The sequence below is a fragment of the Salmo salar genome, chromosome ssa13, assembly GCF_905237065.1.
Source record: "Salmo salar chromosome ssa13, Ssal_v3.1, whole genome shotgun sequence".
In the NCBI taxonomy this organism is placed as follows: Eukaryota; Metazoa; Chordata; class Actinopteri; order Salmoniformes; family Salmonidae; genus Salmo; species Salmo salar.
In genome coordinates this window covers 104280533-104301939 of record NC_059454.1, presented here as the reverse complement: position 1 = coordinate 104301939, position 21407 = coordinate 104280533, and the positions used below count along the sequence as shown (strand labels likewise).

Below are 21407 nucleotides of genomic sequence, written 5' to 3'. Positions count from 1 at the left end.
GGGGGGGGTACTGTCACACCCTGATCTGTTTCACCTGTCTTTGTGATTGTCTCCACCCCCCTCCAGGTGTCGCCCATCTTCCCCATTATCCCCTGTGTATTTATACCTGTGTTCTCTGTTTGTCTGTTGCCAGTTAGTTTTGTTCGTTGAACCTACCAGCATTTTCCCCTTGCTCCTGTCTTGTCAAAGTTTCTGTTTTCTAGTTTATCCCGGCTTTTACCCTTCTGCCTGCACTGACCCTGAGCCTGCCTGCTGTCCTGTACCTTTTGCCCCTGTTGTTGTAATAAACATTGTTACATTACCATTACCATCTACCACCAGCCATTACATTACATTTACATTCTAGTCATTTAGCAGACGCTCTCATTCAGAGCGACTTAAAGTAGTAAGCGCATACATTTTCATATTTATTTTATACTGGTCCCCCGTGGGAAACGAACCCACAACCATGGTGTTGCAAGGCCTTTCAACTGAGCTACAGAGAACTATTATAGCAATTTATTATAATAGAATACATGTCTACAGTATTACATTTAGACAGAAACACAATAATACATGTTCATTTTGCAGTAGTTGTCGTTTGACATATTAACTGAATGTGTAGCTGACCACCATTCATATGCATGTAAAAAAATAGCCCTCAGTGACAAATCATCTCAAAAGAGGGGGGGGGTACATTTTCTTTTGTAAAAATGTATATTTCAAATTCCTTTCATGTTATTCAAAATTAGCATTGCACCATGTATATCAATATTTACATCTAAATTATAACATACCTCACTGTTCAAATTACATTTTTTATAGTGTTATTAAAACCGGAAGAATCGGCACCTGCGTTCAGAATGGATTCTTCCACTATTCTGCAAGCCTACCCTGAATGAGTCATCCAGCTCGTCTCTTATTGGATAAGACCATTCCATCCCGAGGGACTGCCTTCCTTGCAGAGAGAGAGATAGAAAGGCCTTGCTCCATTCACAGAAACATTGGTATGCGAGCCTAGCTGTTTCATTCACATAAAGACTAAATAATATTTGCCTTCATCGTTCTGATTCTTCTATTGTCTTCTTTCTCTTGTCCTCTCTGATTTAAGAGAAGCTTCTTTTATCTCTCCTTCCTTTTTTGTTTGCTTTTGTTTCTGAGGAGAAAGCAAACGTGCTTTCCTTTTTTTCTGTATTTGCCAGGCAGGAAGGCGAGAGAGAGAGGGAGAGAGCGAGAGAGCGAGAGAGAGACAGATAGACAGAGAGAGAGAGAGAGAGATGTTGGGAGGGACTGCAGTGCAGTGCGAAATCTGCAGCAGCAGGATGAGAGAGAGCGGAAGCTTATGAATGACTGTCAGTCTTCTTACTTGTGTCGCTCCTGTGGACATTTTACATGAATGGTTTTTGGCTTCATGTAGAAAGACTGCTGATCTAGACTGCTGCTCTACTGATGCCTTGCCTTGCTGTTTGGATGAGCCTGTCTTCTTGTGTTTCTGTTCTGCGCTGAGTCAGTGTTATCTGTTTAATTTGAAAACTTGTTTTTATTCTGTTTATGAATTATTCACTGGGATAATTCAGGACAGGCAGGTTGTTATCAGAGAGGTGAAGTATCATTCCACTGATCCTTTGTCTCAGAATGTAAATAGAATAGTGATGATGCAAATTCAGCAGAGGAAGGAAAATATCTATTCTACATTGTTCAATATTTTTTGAATGATAGATTATCATGAAGTGTACTGATGCGTTTAAATACATAGATGTGTTATCTAGATGTATTTTAATACAAGATTAGGGTCTATTTTGGCGTTTGTTTAAAATATTTGTATTAATCTCATGCATGTGTCATCATCATGGTAGAATATAATATTTACCTTTATGATGTTATAGAAGATATGTATTGATGTCCTTGTCCGTGTCATTGCATTTGTTTTGCACGCTCCAATGAGACAGTATGTTAATGTAACATTCAACTTATACATTTTGTTGCAAATACAGATACAAGTAAGATTGTCCTCTTCTTCTGAAGTACTGTAGACATGGAATAGATTCATTGCCAGCGGCATGCCTATCACTCACATGAATGTTATTTTTCCTTGTTTCCTATTTATTTGTCATCACCTGTCATCATTAGGCTATATTCAGCATCAATTACTTAGATTTTTCCCTTCACAGGAACATAACCTCTTTTAATCCCAGTCTGTAGAGGAGTTTGTTTTAACCAGATAATGAGGGAAGGGAGTATGAAGGGAGACAAGTTGATAATCATTTATTATCTTTTATCATCAGGATATATTTTTGTCTTTGCGATTCTCTTTCCCCTTTTCCCACAACCGACCGTACCACAGAATAAAATAGAAAAGCATTCCTGCGGTGAAGAGGAAATATCCGTCTGGGAAATTTGAGAACTGATTGGTTCTAGTGTGCTGTAAGTGGGAGGATTTTTTTTTTTGTAACAGGAAGTGATTTTCAGTGTTCAGTGAGCCTTTTGTTGAGAAGGTCTCTGTTCAGATCTGTGAGTCATGCTTCTGCTTTGAGCCGGTAGGCAACAGTGAGAGGAGAGCAGCAGCGCTATATAACTATATCCTCCTCTACCACGTCCATCTCTCTCTCTGCATTCTGGAAGCTTCTGGAACCTTTTTTTCACCTTTCCTCCATGTTCTATTTCCATGGATTGTGTTCTTCTTTTCTGTTTATTTTCTACCAACGGATTGGATCATCGCGGCGTTGGATTTTCCTAACAGCAACCTCAGCCTCAGCATCAATAACAGCAGTAGCAGCAGCACTAACCCAGCTCTCTAACTTCCTCAGCAGCAGAGAAAATTCTAGTCAACCATCGTACAGGGCCTGCTGGGGTTACTATAAGGCATTTGCTATGTTTAAGGAGAGAAGGATAATTTACTTGGCGGCGTTACATCTGCCGGTGCGTTTGTAAGGCAGAGGAGGGGGGAATGCTTCACCGTACCAAATACAACAGATTCAGGAATGAGTCGGTGACGTCCGTCGATGATCTACACGGCCTCACCATGAACCCCAAGGTCTCGGCAGCCCCTGCGTCCTCCGCCGAGCCCCCGTACACCCCTCCTGCAGCGCCATCCGAGGGCGGCGTGAACCACCACCACCACCCCGCTGCCGACCCCTCAGACGATGGAGCCACCACCCTGTGCACCCTCATCAACAAGGTGTCCAACCTGAAATTCACCAACTCAGGCTCCAGCCTGCTGGGTATCAAGAGCCTCCCCTCCCACGTCAAGGACCTGACCCTCTCCAAGCTGCAAGGTGCTGGAGGCTCCGGTGGTGGATCAAGCGGTGGCTCCAGCTGCATTGGTAGCGGCTCTGGCTCCAGTGTGTCGTTGGCAGCCTCCGGTGGTGGTAACGGTGCGGTGGTGGCAGTGGCGGTAACGGCTCCTCCTGTGGCTCAGCCTCCAGCATCTCCCACCACCACCACCCCCCCTGCTCCCACTCCCACTCCTCCCAGCAAGAGCCAGGCACCATGAGCAACGCAGGGGGAAAGAAGGGCAGCAGGTTGGGGCTGGAAGAGAGGGAGGCTGGGCAGAGACAGGGACATGGAGGGGAGGACTGGGGACCTAGTGGAGGAGGAGGAGGTGGAGGTGGAGGAGGAGGAGGTAACAGTGGACTGGTGAATAAACCCTGTTCCAGAGGATGGCTGCATTCCAGTGAGAAGATCTCTGGACCTGGAGTGACGTACATTGTAAAGGTTGGTGTTGATTCTTGGTTTTCCTCTCTCTCTCTCTCTCTCTCTCTCTCTCTCTCTCTCTCTCTCTCTCTCTCTCCCTTCATCCGTCCATTTTTTTTCCTTTTTCTCTCTCCTCTCCCCATTCTCTCTTTTCCCTCAATGACTGAAAAGAAGAAAATGTACGGTAGCCTAACCGCCAGATCGTGATCATCATCTTGCCCTAGTGTGGGCGTAGATAGAAACAGCAGGGATTATTGTGAAGAGAAAGACCAGCAAATAATCATTGAATAATTCAGACAAACAGAGAAGGTCATCATTGATAAAATCAGAGAAAACCCTTTGATGCCATAACAAAAGGCCATCTAGCATTCCTCCACCGTCCGAATGCTTTTATGTTTATGATCGTCTTCATCCTTTCATTTTTATATTTTCTTTTCCTTTCCTCCTTTTATGCCTTTATATGTTTTGGCGCAGGTTAGGTTACAACATGTTTGCCTGTACTGTATATGTACTGAATATGTACTGTATATGTACTGTACTGTATATGTATTGTATATGTATATGTACTGTATATGTACTGTACTGTATATGTATTGTATATGTACTGTACTGTATATGTATTGTATATGTATATGTACTGTATATGTACTGTACTGTATATGTATTGTACAGTTGAAGTCGGAAGTTTACATACACTTAGGTTGGAGTCATTTAAACTTGTTTTTCAACCATTCCTCAAATTTCTTGTTAACAAACTATAGATTTGGCAAGTTGGTTAGGACATCTACTTTATGCATGACACAAGTAATTCTTCCAACAATTGTTTACAGACAGATTATTTCACATATAATTCACTATCACAATTCCAGAAGTTTACATACACTAAGTTGACTGTGTCTTTAAACAGCATGGAAAATTCAAAAAAATGATGTCATGGCTTTAGAAGATTCTGATAGGCTAATTGATATAATTGGAGTCAATTGGAGGTGTACCTGTCAATGTATTTCAAGGCCTACCTTCAAACTCATCGCCTCTTTGCTTGACATCATGGGCAAAAAAAAAAATCTGCCAAAACCTCAGAAAAAACATTGTAGACCTCCACAAGTCTGGTTCATCCTTGGGAGCAATTTCCAAGTGCCTGAAGGTACCACGTTCATCTGTAGAAACAATAGTACACAAGTATAAACACCATGGGACCATGCAGCCGTCATACCGCTCAGGAAAGAGATGCATTCTGTCTCCTAGAGATGAACGTACCTTGATGCGAAAAGTGCAAATTAATCCCAGAACAACAGAAAGGACCTTGTGAAGATGCTGGAGGAAACAGGTACAAAAGTATCTATATCCACAGTAAAACGAGTCCTATAATCGACATAACCTGAAAGGCCGCTCAGCAAGGAAGAAGCCACTGCTCCAAAACCTCCATAAAAAAGCCAGACTACGGTTTGCAACTGCACATGGGGACAAAGATTGTACTTTTTGGAGAAATGTCCTCTGGTCTGATGAAACAAAAATAGAACTGCTTGGCCATAATGACCATCGTTATGTTTGGAGGAAAAAGGGGGAAGCTTGCAAGCCGAAGAACACCATCCCAACCATGAAGCACGTGGGTGGCAGCATCATGTTGTGGTGGTGCTTTGCTGCAGGAGGGATTGGTGCAATTCACAAAATAGATGGCATCATGAGGCAGGAAAATTATGTGGATATATTGATGCAACATCTCAAGACATCAGTCAGGAAGTTCAAGCTTGGTCGCAAATGGGTCTTCCAAATGGACAATGACCCCAAGCATACTTCCAAAGTTGTGGCAAAATGGCTTAAGGACAACAAAGTCAAGGTATTGGAGTGGCCATCACAAAGCCCTGACCTCAATCCTATAGAAAATTTGTCTCAGATCTGAAAAAGCGTGTGCGAGCAAGGAGGCCTACAAACCTGACTCAGTTACACCAGCTCTGTCAGGAGGAATGGGCCAAAATTCACCCAGGCTTCTCGAAAAATTTGACCCAAGTTAATCAATTTAAAGGCAATGCTACCAAATACTAATTGAGTGTATGTAAACTTCTGACCCACTGGGAATGTGATTAAAGAAATAAAAGCTGAAATAAATAATTCTCTCTACTATTATTCTGACATTTCACATTCTTAAAATAAATTGGTGATGCTAACTGACCTAAGACAGGAAATTTTACTAGGATTAAATGTCAGGAATTGTGAAAAACTGAGTTTAAATATATTTGGCTAAGGTGTATGTAAACTTCCGACTTCAACTGTATATGTATATGTACTGCACTGTATATGTACTGTATTGTATATGTAATGTATATGTACTGTATATGTACTGTATTGTACTGTGTATGTACTGTGCTGTGTATGTACTGTACTGTACATGTACTGTATATGTATATGTACTGTATATGTACTGTATATGTACTGTACTGTATATGTGGAGACTGAATACTGCTGTGGCTCTAGCTAGTGATACAAGGAAGAGAATCAGACAGGCAGCAAAATGCTTGTCCTCACCTACTGTTCTCAGACCATATCAGTGTACCTGCACAAGTGTATTCAGTCACCAAGAATTTACACCGTTTAGGCAATACAGATTTGCACAAAGTTTAACGAAATGTAGGCTATCGTTGTTGTAAGTAACAGATTATGAAAATGAATGGAGGAAATATGAATGAAGAGGACCTGTACAAGGTGTGGTTGGAACAACTAAAACCCACAACAGAATCTGCAGATTCTGTCCAATACAAAAATTAGCAATGCTGATCCCTGGGAGCCTATATAGCACTTTATCCTGTACATTGAATGAATACATATCTGCTCATTTCTATGTTTGAATTTATTTTGAGAAATGCAGCGTAACAGTTTGTCAGGTGAAAGAACACGAAGCAAACACATAATGTATGATCAGAATTTCATAGAGTCTGACATATCTGAATCAGGCATGTTTATGTCCAATGACACATTTCCTGTCCGGGTGTTAGTCCATTAACAAATAGGCAGCAGTGGGGTTAGAGTGAGTTAGTTTGACCGACACACACAGCCAGTTGAATCAATACATTGAAAGTGTCCACAGAGGGGAAAGGGGAAATAGGTCTCTCTCATCTCCCCCATGCACTTTTCCCCCCGGTCTTAATGCGTTCCAAATGGAACCCTATTCCCTATATAGTGCACTACTTTTGACCGGAGCCCTAGCACTATGTAGGGGATAGGGTGCAATTTGGGATGCTGTGCCTGTTTATTGAGTTATTGGTGCTATTCTGCTCTTGGGCCTTTTAATGAATGTCATGTGGTCGTGGTTACACACCATGCTCCATTAGCTTAACAGAGCAGTGGCTAGACATAGTCGTGTTGCCGTGGTGAACATTCTAGACATGGAAGTCTATTTTAACGCTACACTAGTAGATCATTTGCTCATGTCTGTTGATAGTGTGTTCTATTATGATGCTATATGGTGTCTTTCATGTGTATTGTCACTGACACATAGGTTATGCTAACCGTGTTCTGGACGCAACGAGGAAATATTTATTGTGATATACTGGTACACTCTGTGTGACCAGTTTAGTTTGGTTGATAATGTGTAATAACAATGAAAAATATATATTGTATTAGAAATTGCACTTTGAATTCAGTTTACGAGCAACTGAACCCAGTAATCCTTTAACACGCTGTTCTCCATACTTCTCGGAAACCATAGCAATCCTCCTTGTGTCTCTCCCTGGCCAAGTTAGTGTTTGATTCTTGACTGAAGGTGTAGCTACATATTAAATGCAATTTCCGTAGCTTACAACACAGTGAATAGGCTATTCATATAAAGCTACAGGTGTGGTCTAGTGAGAATAGCCAGTAGGTTAGCCATGTAGGTTGGGCTATAATATACCAGATATGCCTTGATTGGTAAATAGTGTGGGACGTTGAATTTTTGTTATTCTTGCTAAAATGTTCTGATTACATTTGCTACCGTGTCTCTGATGAGTTCAATAGTTGTTTGGTATTACAGTCTTTCTCTTTCTGTTGATACTTTACCTACAACATGCAATGATGGTTCAGTGTCAGATTAGATTAAAATAGGATTTACCTCTCTGCACCTGCCTTTGTTTCTGTTATGTATAATAAATGCGGTACTTTGATAAACAGTGATGTGTACATTGGAAATGCACTGTATAAAATGGGGCCTTTGGTTGAAATATTGTAGGCCCATTGCATTGTGAGCTATATTTATAACTATTTATATGTCCTGGCTAGCAATATATTATTTAGACTATATTTTAGAGTTCTCCCCTCTCCACTCATCTCTCTCTCTCCACTCATCTCTCTCTCCACTCATCTCTCTCTCCACTCATCTCTCTCTCTCCACTCATCTCTCTCTCTCCACTCATCTCTCTCTCTCCACTCACTCTCTCTCCACTCACACTCATCTCTCTCCACTCATCTCTCTCTCTCTCTCTCTCTCTCTCTCTCTCTCTCTCTCTCTCCACTCATCTCTCCCTCTCTCCACTCATCTCTCTCTCTCCACTCATCTCTCTCTCTCTCCACTCATCTCTCTCTCTCCACTCATCTCTCTCTCTCCACTCATCTCTCTCTCTCCACTCATCTCTCTCTCTCCACTCATCTCTCTCTCTCCACTCATCTCTCTCTCTCCACTCATCTCTCTCTCTCCACTCATCTCTCTCTCTCTCCACTCATCTCTCTCTCTCTCCACTCATCTCTCTCTCTCCACTCATCTCTCTCTCTCCACTCATCTCTCTCTCTCCACTGCCTGAAGTAAGTTGGACTTTGTTCCCTTTCACTCTCTCCATGATTCAAAAAACATGGTTTGTAATTTACCGGCATTGTTATTTACCGGCAAAACATGGCATCTAAACAGTATAGCAACACTGCAGGTCCCGTAGCCTTTAACCACTCCTTCACGACCCTCTACTGTTGATTTACCTTCCACCACCTTTATATGGTCCTGCATTGTGGTTACAAAACCTCACACATTGATAGACACCTCACTTGATCAACTGTGGGTATTCACTTTGGGTACTGTGAAAGCAAAAACATGTACTTTCAGTGCAAATCGATAAATACAGTTCTGTTTCTATTCTATTCAATTCCAGCTCTAAATATCATAGTTTCTGTGCACGTAATATATCCATAGCATTCTGTCTCACCTTTGACCAAAAGGCTACAGAGGTTAACCAACCAGCCAGGAAACACACTGCACTGTGCATGATTATTATTAAGTGTTTTCATTCATTTCCTCCTTTTGCCCTGTTTTGTTTAGAGCCACTTCTTTATGAGTCTGTCTGAGTGAAGATGAGGAGAGAAACTCCATCTCGCTCTTTTTTTTATTCTAGGGACAAAATGTTCCCTGCCAGTGGCATTAGCCAGCTAGAAGAGAGGAGGGTATGTGGGTGGATGTTATACTGCATGGGATTGGAAGACAATTACATTCATTGGATCATACTGCACTAACAGGTGTCTCTCCGTGAGAGGAAATTAGTCCCCTGGATAGTGTAGGTCACTGTGCTTACATACACTAACCTTCCCTGGCCTGCTCTTATAGCTCAGACAGACACTAACCTGGCCTGCTGTTATAGCTCAGACAGACACTAACCTGGCCTGGCCTGCTGCTATAGCTCAGTCAGACACTATCCTGGCCTGCTGCTATAGCTCAGACAGACACTAACCTGGCCTGCTGCTATAGCTCAGACAGACACTAACCTGCCCTGGCCTGCTGCTATAACTCAGACAGACACCAACCTGGCCTGCTGCTATAGCTCAGACAGACACTAACCTGGCCTGCTGTTATAGCTCAGACAGACACTAACTTGGCCCTGGCCTGCTGCTATAGCTCATACAGACACTAACCTGTCCTGGCCTGCTGCTATAGCTCAGACAGACAATAAACTGGCCTGCTGCTATAGCTCAGACAGACACTATCCTGGCCTGCTGCTATAGCGCAGACAGACACTAACCTGGCCTGCAGCTTTAGGTCAGACAGACACCAACCTGCCCTGTCCTGCAGGTATAGCTCAAACAGACACTATCCTGGCCTGCTGCTATAGCTCAGACAGAAACTAACCTCCCCTGGCCTGCTGCTATAGCTCAGACAGACACTAACCTTCCCTGGCCTGCTGCTATAGCTCAGATAGACACTAACCTGGCCTGGACTGCTCCTGTAGCTCAGACAGACACTATCCTGGCCTGCTGCTATAGCTCAGACAGACAATAACCTGGTCTGCTGCTATAGCTCAGACAGACATCAACCTGCCCTGGCCTGCAGCTGTAGCTCAGACAGACACTAACCTGGCCTGCTGTTATTGCTCAGACAGACAATAACCTGGCCTGCTGCTATAGCTCAGACAGACACCAACCTGGCCTGCTGCTATAGCTCAGACAGACACCAACCTGCCCAGGCCTGCTGCTATAGCTCAGACAGACACCAACCTGCCCTGTCCTGCTGCTATAGCTCAGAGAGACACTAACCTGTCCTGGCCTGCTGCTATAGTTCAGACAGACAATAAACTGGCCTGCTGCTATAGCTCAGACAAACACCAACCAGCCCTGGCCTGCTCATATTGCTCAGACAGACATTAACCTTCGTTGGCCTGCTGCTAGAGCTCCGACAAACACCAACATTCCCTGGCCTGCTGCTATAGCACAGACAGACACTATCCTGGCCTGCTGCTATAGCTCAGACAGACACTAACCAGCCCTGGCCTGCTGCTATAGCTCAGACAGACACCAACCTGGCCTGGCCTGCTGCTATAGCTCAGACAGACACTAACCTGCCCATGCCTGCTGCTATTGCTCAGACAGACACTAACCTTCCCTGGCCTGCCGCTATAGCTCAGACAGACACTAAACTGGCCTGGCCTGCTGCTATAGCTCAGACAGACAGCAACCTTCCTGGCCTGCTGCTTTAGCTCAGACAGACACTCACCTTCCCTGGCCTGCCACTATAGCTCAGACAGACACTAAACTGGCCTGGCCTGCTGCTATAGCTCAGACAGACAGCAACCTTCCTGGGTTTCTGCTATAGCTCAGACAGAGACCAACCTTCCCTGGCCTGCCATTATAGCTCAGAAAGACACTTCCCTGGCCTGCTGTTATAGCTCAAAGAGACACTTTCCTGGCCTGTTCATATAGCTCAGACAGACACCAACTTTCCCTGGCCTGCTGCTATAGCTGAGACAGACACTAACCTGGCCTGGCCTGCTCATATAGCTCAGACAGACACTAACCTGGCCTGGCCTGCTGCTATAGCTCAGACAGACACTAACCTGGCCTGGCCTGCTGCTATAGCTCAGACAGACACTAACCTGGCCTGCTGCTATAGCTCAGACAGACACTAACCTGGCATGCTCCTATAGCTCAGACAGACACTAACCTGGCCTGGCCTGCTGCTATAGCTCAGACAGACACTAACCTGGCCTGGTCTGCTCCTATAGCTCAGACAGACACTAACCTGGCCTGCTCCTATAGCTCAGACAGACACTAACCTGGCCTGCTCCTATAGCTCAGACAGACACTAACCTGGCCTGCTCCTATAGCTCAGACAGACACAAACCTGGCCTGCTGCTATAGCTCGGACAGACAAAAACCTGGCCTGGCCTGCTGCTATAGCTCAGAGAGACACTATCCTGGCCTGGCCTGCTGCTATAGCTCAGACAGACACTAACCTGGCCTGGCCTGCTCCTATAGCTCAGACAGACACTAACCTGGCCTGCTGCTATAGCTCAGACAGACAATAACCTGGCCTGGCCTGCTGCTATAGCTCAGACAGACACTATCCTGGCCTGGCCTGCTGCTATAGCTCAGACAGACACTAACCTGGCCTGGCCTGCTGCTATAGCTCAGACAGACAATAACCTGGCCTGGCCTGCTGCTATAGCTCAGACAGACCCTAACCTGGCCTGCTGCTATAGCGCAGACAGACACTAACCTTCCCTGGCCTGCTGCTATAGCTCAGACAGACAGTAACCTGGCCTGCTGCTATAGCGCAGACAGACAATAACCTTCCCTGGCCTCCTGTTATAGCTCAGACAGACACTAACCTGGCCTGCTGTTATTGTTCAGACAGACACTAACCGGCCTGCTGCTATTGCTCAGATAGACACTAACCTGGCCTGTTGCTATAGCTCAGACAGACACTAACCTGGCCTGCTCCTATAGCTCAGACAGACACTAACCTACCCTGGCCTGCTGCTATAGCTCAGACAGACACTAACCGGCCTGCTGTTATTACTCAGACAGACACTAACCTGGCCTGCTCCTGTAGCTCAGACAGACACTATCCTGGCCTGCTGCTATAGCTTAGACAGACACTAACCTGGCCTGCTTCTAAAGCTCAAACAGACACCAACCTTCCCAGGCCTGCTGCTATAGCTCAGACAGACACCAACCTGCCCTGTCCTGCTCCTGTAGCTCAGACAGACACTATCCTGGCCTGCTGCTATAGCTCAGACAGACACTAACATGGCCTGGCCTGCTGCTATAGCGCAGACAGACACTAACATGGCCTGGCCTGCTGCTATAGCGCAGACAGACACTGACCTGGCCTGCAGCTTTAGGTCAGAGAGACACCAACCTGCCCTGTCCTGCAGGTATAGCTCAAACAGACACTATCCTGGCCTGCTGCTATAGCTCAGACAGACACTAACCCTCCCTGGCCTGCTGCTATAGCTCAGACAGACACTAACTTGGCCCTGGCCTGCTGCTATAGCTCAGACAGACACTATCCTGGCCTGCTGCTATAGCTCAGACAGACACTAACCTGTCCTGCTGCTATAGCTCAGACAGACACTAACCTGGCCTGGCCTGCTCCTATAGCTCAGACAGACACTAACCTTCCCTGACCTGCTTTTTATTGCTCAGACAGACACTAACCTTTACTGGCCTGCTGCTATAGCTCAGACAGACACTAACCTGGCCTGCTGCTATAGCTCAGAGACAAAAACCTGGCCTGCTGCTATAGCTCAGACAAACTCTAACCTTCCCTGGCCTGCTGCTATAGCTCAGACAGACACTAACCTGCCTTGGCCTGCAGCTATAGCTCAGACAGACACTAACCTGGCCTGCTGTTTTTGCTCAGACAGACACTAATCTGGCCTGCTTCTATAGCTCAGACAGACACTAATCTGGCCTGCTGCTATTGCTTAGACAGACACTAACCTGGCCTGCTGCTATAGCTCAGACAGACACTAACCTGGCCTGCTGTTTTTGCTCAGACAGACACTAATCTGGCCTGCTTCTATAGCTCAGGCAGACACTAATCTGGCCTGCTTCTATAGCTCAGACAGACATTAACCTGGCCTGGACTGCTCCTGTTGCTCAGACAGACACTAACCTGGCCTGCTGCTATAGCTCAGACAGACACTAACCTGGCCTGCTGCTATAGCTCAGACAGACACTAACCTGGCCTGGACTGCTCCTGTTGCTCAGACAGACACTAACCTGGCCTGCTGTTATTGCTCAGACAGACACTAACCTTCCCTGGCCTGCTGCTATAGCTCAGACAGACACTAACCTGGCCTGCTGCTATAGCTCAGACAGACACTAACCTGGCCTCGCCTGTTGCTAAAGCTCAGACAGACACTATCCTTCCCTGGCCTGCTGCTATAGCTCAGAAAGACACTAACCTGCCCTGGCCTGATACTACTACTCAGACAGACACTAACCTGGCCTGCTGCCATAGCTCAGACAGACACTAACCCTCCCAGGCCTGCTGCTATAGCTCAGACTGACACTATCCTTCCCTGGCCTGCTGCTATAGCTCAGAAAGACACTAACCTGCCCTGGCCTGATACTACTACTCAGACAGACACTAACCTGGCCTGCTGCTATAGCGCAGACAGACACTAACCTTCCCTGGCCTCCTGTTATAGCTCAGACAGACACTAACCTGGCCTGCTGTTATTGTTCAGACAGACACTAACCGGCCTGCTGCTATTGCTCAGATAGACACTAACCTGGCCTGTTGCTATAGCTCAGACAGACACTAACCTGGCCTGCTCCTATAGCTCAGACAGACACTAACCTACCCTGGCCTGCTGCTATAGCTCAGACAGACACTAACCGGCCTGCTGTTATTACTCAGACAGACACTAACCTGGCCTGCTCCTGTAGCTCAGACAGACACTATCCTGGCCTGCTGCTATAGCTCAGACAGACACTAACATGGCCTGGCCTGCTGCTATAGCGCAGACAGACACTAACATGGCCTGGCCTGCTGCTATAGCGCAGACAGACACTGACCTGGCCTGCAGCTTTAGGTCAGAGAGACACCAACCTGCCCTGTCCTGCAGGTATAGCTCAAACAGACACTATCCTGGCCTGCTGCTATAGCTCAGACAGACACTAACCCTCCCTGGCCTGCTGCTATAGCTCAGACAGACACTAACTTGGCCCTGGCCTGCTGCTATAGCTCAGACAGACACTATCCTGGCCTGCTGCTATAGCTCAGACAGACACTAACCTGTCCTGCTGCTATAGCTCAGACAGACACTAACCTGGCCTGGCCTGCTCCTATAGCTCAGACAGACACTAACCTTCCCTGACCTGCTTTTTATTGCTCAGACAGACACTAACCTTTACTGGCCTGCTGCTATAGCTCAGACAGACACTAACCTGGCCTGCTGCTATAGCTCAGAGACAAAAAACCTGGCCTGCTGCTATAGCTCAGACAAACTCTAACCTTCCCTGGCCTGCTGCTATAGCTCAGACAGACACTAACCTGCCTTGGCCTGCAGCTATAGCTCAGACAGACACTAACCTGGCCTGCTGTTTTTGCTCAGACAGACACTAATCTGGCCTGCTTCTATAGCTCAGACAGACACTAATCTGGCCTGCTGCTATTGCTTAGACAGACACTAACCTGGCCTGCTGCTATAGCTCAGACAGACACTAACCTGGCCTGCTGTTTTTGCTCAGACAGACACTAATCTGGCCTGCTTCTATAGCTCAGGCAGACACTAATCTGGCCTGCTGCTATAGCTCAGAGACAAAAACCTGGCCTGCTGCTATAGCTCAGACAAACTCTAACCTTCCCTGGCCTGCTGCTATAGCTCAGACAGACACTAACCTGCCTTGGCCTGCAGCTATAGCTCAGACAGACACTAACCTGGCCTGCTGTTTTTGCTCAGACAGACACTAATCTGGCCTGCTTCTATAGCTCAGACAGACACTAATCTGGCCTGCTGCTATTGCTTAGACAGACACTAACCTGGCCTGCTGCTATAGCTCAGACAGACACTAACCTGGCCTGCTGTTTTTGCTCAGACAGACACTAATCTGGCCTGCTTCTATAGCTCAGGCAGACACTAATCTGGCCTGCTTCTATAGCTCAGACAGACATTAACCTGGCCTGGACTGCTCCTGTTGCTCAGACAGACACTAACCTGGCCTGCTGCTATAGCTCAGACAGACACTAACCTGGCCTGCTGCTATAGCTCAGACAGACACTAACCTGGCCTGGACTGCTCCTGTTGCTCAGACAGACACTAACCTGGCCTGCTGTTATTGCTCAGACAGACACTAACCTTCCCTGGCCTGCTGCTATAGCTCAGACAGACACTAACCTGGCCTGCTGCTATAGCTCAGACAGACACTAACCTGGCCTCGCCTGTTGCTAAAGCTCAGACAGACACTATCCTTCCCTGGCCTGCTGCTATAGCTCAGAAAGACACTAACCTGCCCTGGCCTGATACTACTACTCAGACAGACACTAACCTGGCCTGCTGCCATAGCTCAGACAGACACTAACCCTCCCAGGCCTGCTGCTATAGCTCAGACTGACACTATCCTTCCCTGGCCTGCTGCTATAGCTCAGAAAGACACTAACCTGCCCTGGCCTGATACTACTACTCAGACAGACACTAACCTGGCCTGCTGCTATAGCGCAGACAGACACTAACCTTCCCTGGCCTCCTGTTATAGCTCAGACAGACACTAACCTGGCCTGCTGTTATTGTTCAGACAGACACTAACCGGCCTGCTGCTATTGCTCAGATAGACACTAACCTGGCCTGTTGCTATAGCTCAGACAGACACTAACCTGGCCTGCTCCTATAGCTCAGACAGACACTAACCTACCCTGGCCTGCTGCTATAGCTCAGACAGACACTAACCGGCCTGCTGTTATTACTCAGACAGACACTAACCTGGCCTGCTCCTGTAGCTCAGACAGACACTATCCTGGCCTGCTGCTATAGCTCAGACAGACACTAACATGGCCTGGCCTGCTGCTATAGCGCAGACAGACACTAACATGGCCTGGCCTGCTGCTATAGCGCAGACAGACACTGACCTGGCCTGCAGCTTTAGGTCAGAGAGACACCAACCTGCCCTGTCCTGCAGGTATAGCTCAAACAGACACTATCCTGGCCTGCTGCTATAGCTCAGACAGACACTAACCCTCCCTGGCCTGCTGCTATAGCTCAGACAGACACTAACTTGGCCCTGGCCTGCTGCTATAGCTCAGACAGACACTATCCTGGCCTGCTGCTATAGCTCAGACAGACACTAACCTGTCCTGCTGCTATAGCTCAGACAGACACTAACCTGGCCTGGCCTGCTCCTATAGCTCAGACAGACACTAACCTTCCCTGACCTGCTTTTTATTGCTCAGACAGACACTAACCTTTACTGGCCTGCTGCTATAGCTCAGACAGACACTAACCTGGCCTGCTGCTATAGCTCAGAGACAAAAACCTGGCCTGCTGCTATAGCTCAGACAAACTCTAACCTTCCCTGGCCTGCTGCTATAGCTCAGACAGACACTAACCTGCCTTGGCCTGCAGCTATAGCTCAGACAGACACTAACCTGGCCTGCTGTTTTTGCTCAGACAGACACTAATCTGGCCTGCTTCTATAGCTCAGACAGACACTAATCTGGCCTGCTGCTATTGCTTAGACAGACACTAACCTGGCCTGCTGCTATAGCTCAGACAGACACTAACCTGGCCTGCTGTTTTTGCTCAGACAGACACTAATCTGGCCTGCTTCTATAGCTCAGGCAGACACTAATCTGGCCTGCTTCTATAGCTCAGACAGACATTAACCTGGCCTGGACTGCTCCTGTTGCTCAGACAGACACTAACCTGGCCTGCTGCTATAGCTCAGACAGACACTAACCTGGCCTGCTGCTATAGCTCAGACAGACACTAACCTGGCCTGGACTGCTCCTGTTGCTCAGACAGACACTAACCTGGCCTGCTGTTATTGCTCAGACAGACACTAACCTTCCCTGGCCTGCTGCTATAGCTCAGACAGACACTAACCTGGCCTGCTGCTATAGCTCAGACAGACACTAACCTGGCCTCGCCTGTTGCTAAAGCTCAGACAGACACTATCCTTCCCTGGCCTGCTGCTATAGCTCAGAAAGACACTAACCTGCCCTGGCCTGATACTACTACTCAGACAGACACTAACCTGGCCTGCTGCTATAGCTCAGACAGACACTAACCTGGCCTGCTGCCATAGCTCAGACAGACACTAACCCTCCCAGGCCTGCTGCTATAGCTCAGACTGACACTAACATGCCCTGTCCTGCTGCTATAGCTCAGACAGGCACTTTCCTTCCCTGGCCTGCTGCTATTGCTCAGACTTACACTAACCTGGCCTAATGCTAAATCTCAGACTGACACTAACCTGATCTGGCCTGCTGCTAAAGCTCAGACAGACACTAACCTGGCCTGCTGCTATTTCTCAAAGAGACACTAACCTGGCCTGCTGCTATAGCTCAGACAGACACTAACCTGGCCTGCTGCTATAGCTCAGACAGACACTAACCTACCCTGGCCTTCTGCTATAGCTCAGACAGACACTAACCTACCCTGGCCTGCTGCTATAGCTCAGACAGGCACTTTCCCTCCCTGGCCTGCTGCTATAGCTCAGACAGACACTAACCTTCCCTGGCCTGCTGCTATTGCTCAGACTGACACTAACCTGCCCTGGCCTGCTGCTATAGCTCAGACAGGCACTTTCCTTCCCTGGCCTGCTGCTATAGCTCAGACTTACACTAACCTGGCCTAATGCTATATCTCAGACATACACTAACCTTCTCTGGCCTGCTGCTATAGCTCAGACAGACACTAACCTGGCCTGCTGCTTTATCTCAGACAGACACTAACCTGGCCTGCTGCTATTTCTCAAACAGACACTAACTTGGCCTGCTGCTATAGCTAAGACAGACACTAACCTGCACTGGCCTGCTGCTACAGCTCAAACAGACACAAACCTGGCCTCGCCTGTTGCTAAAGCTCAGACAGACACTATCCTTCCCTGGCCTGCTGCTATAGCTCAGACAGACACTAACCTTACCTGGCCTGGCCTGTTGCTAAAGCTCAGACAGACACTAACCTGGTCTGCTGCTATAGCTCAGACAGACACTAACCTTACCTGGCCTGGCCTGTTGCTAAAGCTCAGACAGACACTAACCTGGCCTGCTGCTATAGCTCAGACAAACACTAACCTGACCTACTGCTATAGCTCAGACAGACACTAACCTTCCCTGGCCTGCTGCTATAGCTCAGACTGACACTAACCTGACCTACTGCTATAGCTCAGACAGACACTAACCTTCCCTGGCCTGCTGCTATAGCTCAGACAGACACTAACCAGCCCTGGCCTGCTGCTATAGCTCAGACAGACACTAACCTTCCCTGGCCTGCTGCTATCATTCAGACAGACACTAACCTTCCCTGGCCTGCTGCTATAGCTCAGACAGACACTAACCTTCCCTGGCCTACTGCTATCATTCAGACAGACACTAACCTGCCCTGGCTTGTTGCTATAGCTCAGACAGACACTAACCTGGCCTGCTGCTATAGCTCAGACAGACACTAACTCTCCATAGCCTACTGCTATAGCTCAGACAGACACAAACCGGGTCCTGGCCTGCTCATATAGCTCAGACAGACACTAACCTGGCCTACTGCTATAGCTCAGACAGACACTAACCTTCCCTGGCCTGCTGCTATAGCTCAGACAGACACTAACCTTCCCTGGCCTGCTGCTATCATTCAGACAGACACTAACCTGCCCTGGCTTGTTGCTATAGCTTTGACAGACACTAACCTGTCCTGCTGCTATAGCTCAGACAGACACTAAACTGGCCTGTTGCTGTAGCTCAGACAGACACTAACCTGCCCTGTCCTGCTCTTATAGCTCAGACAGACACTAACCTGGCCTGCTGCTATAGCTCAGACAGAACACTAACTTTCCATGGCCTACTGCTATAGCTCAGACAGACACAAACCGGGTCCTGGCCTGCTCATATAGCTCAGACAGACACTAACCTGCGCTGGCCTGCTGCTATAGCTCAGACAGACACTAACCCAGCCTTCTGCTTTACCTCAGACAGATACTAACCTGCCCTGGCCTGTTGCTTTAGCTCAGACAGACACTAACCTGGCCTGGCCTGCTGTTATAACTCAGACAGACACTAACCTGCCCTGCTGCTACAGCTCAAACAGACTTTAACCAGGCCTGCTGCTATAGCTCAGACAGACACTAACCTGACCTCGCCTGCTGCTATAGCTCAGAAAGTGTCACGCCCTGACCTTAGAGATGTTTTTTCCCTCTATTTTGGTTAGGTCAGGGTGTGATGTGGGGTGGGCAATCTAGTTTTTCTTTTTCTTTGTTTTAGCTGAGTGTGGTTTCCAATTAGAGGCAGCTGTCCATCGTTGTCTCTGATTGGGAACCATACTTTTTTCCCCCTCCTTGAGTTGTGGGATCTTGTTTTTGTGCAGCTGCCTTTGAGCAGCCCCAGAGCGTCACGGTTCTTTCTGTTTTACCTGTTTATTGTTTTGTTCGGTTTTTCTAAAATAAAGTATGTGGAATTACCGGCACGCTGCGCCTTGGCTTATATATGACAGGGAGTTCGAAGATAGCGAACGTGACAGAAGATCCCACCACCAGAAAGCCAAGCAGCGTGCGCTTGCTGGGAAGACGAGCTGGACCGGGGAGAACCAACATCAAGGGAAGCACGAGAGGCATCCCCAAAAATATTTGTTTTGCACACGGGGAGTTTGGCAGAGTCAGGGTGGAGACCTGAGCCAACTCCCTGTGCTTACCGTGGGGTGCGAGTGACGAGGCAAGCACTGTGTTATGTGGTGATGCGCACTGTGTCGCCAGTGTGCACTCACAGGCCGGTGCAATCTGTGCCCGCGCCCTGCAGTGGTCGAGCTGGGTTGAGCATCCAACAAAGACGGGTTGTGCCAGCCATATGCTCCAGACCTCCAGTGCGCCTCCACGGCCCAGTATATCCTGCGCCAGTTCTGCGCACTGTGTCGCCAGTGCGCCTGCACAGCCCAGTTCGTCCTGTGCCAGCGCTCTGCCTTTGCCGGGCTAAAGCAAACATCCAGCCAGGACGGGTTGTGCCAGCCCTGAGCTCCAGACCTCCAGTGCGCCTCCACGGCCCAGTATACCCTGTGCCAGCTCTGCGCACCCGGTCTCCAGTGCGTCTCCCCAGTCCGGTGAGACCTGTTCCAGCTCCACGAAAGAAGCCTCCAGTGATGATCTACGGCACGAAGCCTCCAGTAATAATCCATGGCCCGGAGCCTGTAGGGATGATCCATGGCACGAAGCCTCCAGTGATGATCCATGGCCGGGAGCCTGTAGGGATGATCCATGGCACGAAGCCTCCAGTGATAATCCATGGCCCGGAGCCTCCAGTGATAATCCATGGCACGAAGCCTCCAGTGCTGATCCATGGCAAGAAGCCTCCAGTGATGATCCATGGCACGGAACCAGTAGCGATGATCCATGGCACAGAGCCTACAGCGAAGTCCCCCGGTCCGGAGCACCCAGCGACGTCCCCCGGTCCGGAGCCCCCAGCGGCGGTCGACGGTTCGGAGTCTTCAGTGGCGGTCGGCGGTTCAGAGCCTCCGGCGATGATCCACGGTCTGGTTCCTCCGGCAACACAGAAGTGGGGGGATCAGCGGGCGGTGTGGGGGCTACGCCCCGAACCAGAGCCGCAGCCAAGAATAGATTCCCACCCGGACCCTCCCCTATAGGTTCAGGTTTGCGGCCGGGAGTCCGCACCTTTGGGGGGGGTACTGTCACGCCCTGACCTTAGAGACTTTTATTTTTGTCTAGTTTGGTTAGGTCAGAGTGTGATGTGGGGTGGGCAATCTAGTTTTTCTATTTCTTTGTTTTGGCTGAGTGTGGTTTCCAATCAGAGGCAGCTGTCCATCGTTGTCTCTGATTGGGAACCACACTTAGAATTACCGGCACGCTGCGCCTTGGCTTATATATGACAGGGAGTTCGAAGATAGGGAACATGACAGAAAGACACTAACCAGCCCAGGCCTGCTGCTATAGCTCAGATAGACACCAACCTTCCCTGGCCTGATGCTATATCTCAGACAGACACTAACCTGGCCTGGCCTGCTGCTATAGCTCAGACAGACACTAACCTGGCCTGCTGCTATAGCTCAGACAGACACTAACCTGGCCTGCTGCTATAGCTCAGACAGACACTAACCTGCATTGGCCTGCTGCTATTGCTCAGACAGACACTAACCTGGCCTGCTGCTATAGCTCAGACAGACACTAACCTGGCCTGTTTCTATAGCTCAGACAGACACTAACCTGGCCTGCTGCTGTAGCTCAGACAGACACTAACCTGGCCTGCTGCTATATCTCAGACACACACTAACCTGTCCTGCTGCTATAACTCAGACAGACACTAACCTGGCCTGTTTCTATAGCTCAGACAGACACTAACCTGGCCTGTT

At 48.1% G+C, this 21407-nt stretch overlaps 1 protein-coding gene across 2 annotated transcripts in view; it reads left to right on the top strand.

Annotated features, from left to right (window-relative positions):
- Positions 1-925: 925 nt before the first annotated feature.
- shc3 (SHC (Src homology 2 domain containing) transforming protein 3) overlaps positions 926-21407 on the top strand; it is a 66264-nt gene continuing 45782 nt past the window's right edge. The window contains exon 1 of one of the 2 annotated variants that reach the window (XM_014138884.2): positions 926-3693. In XM_014138884.2, the coding sequence (XP_013994359.2) occupies positions 3469-3693 (225 nt within the window). In that variant the 5' untranslated portion in view covers positions 926-3468. The remainder of the gene's footprint in view (positions 3694-21407) is intronic. The other variant, XM_014138882.2, reaches the window with a different exon arrangement.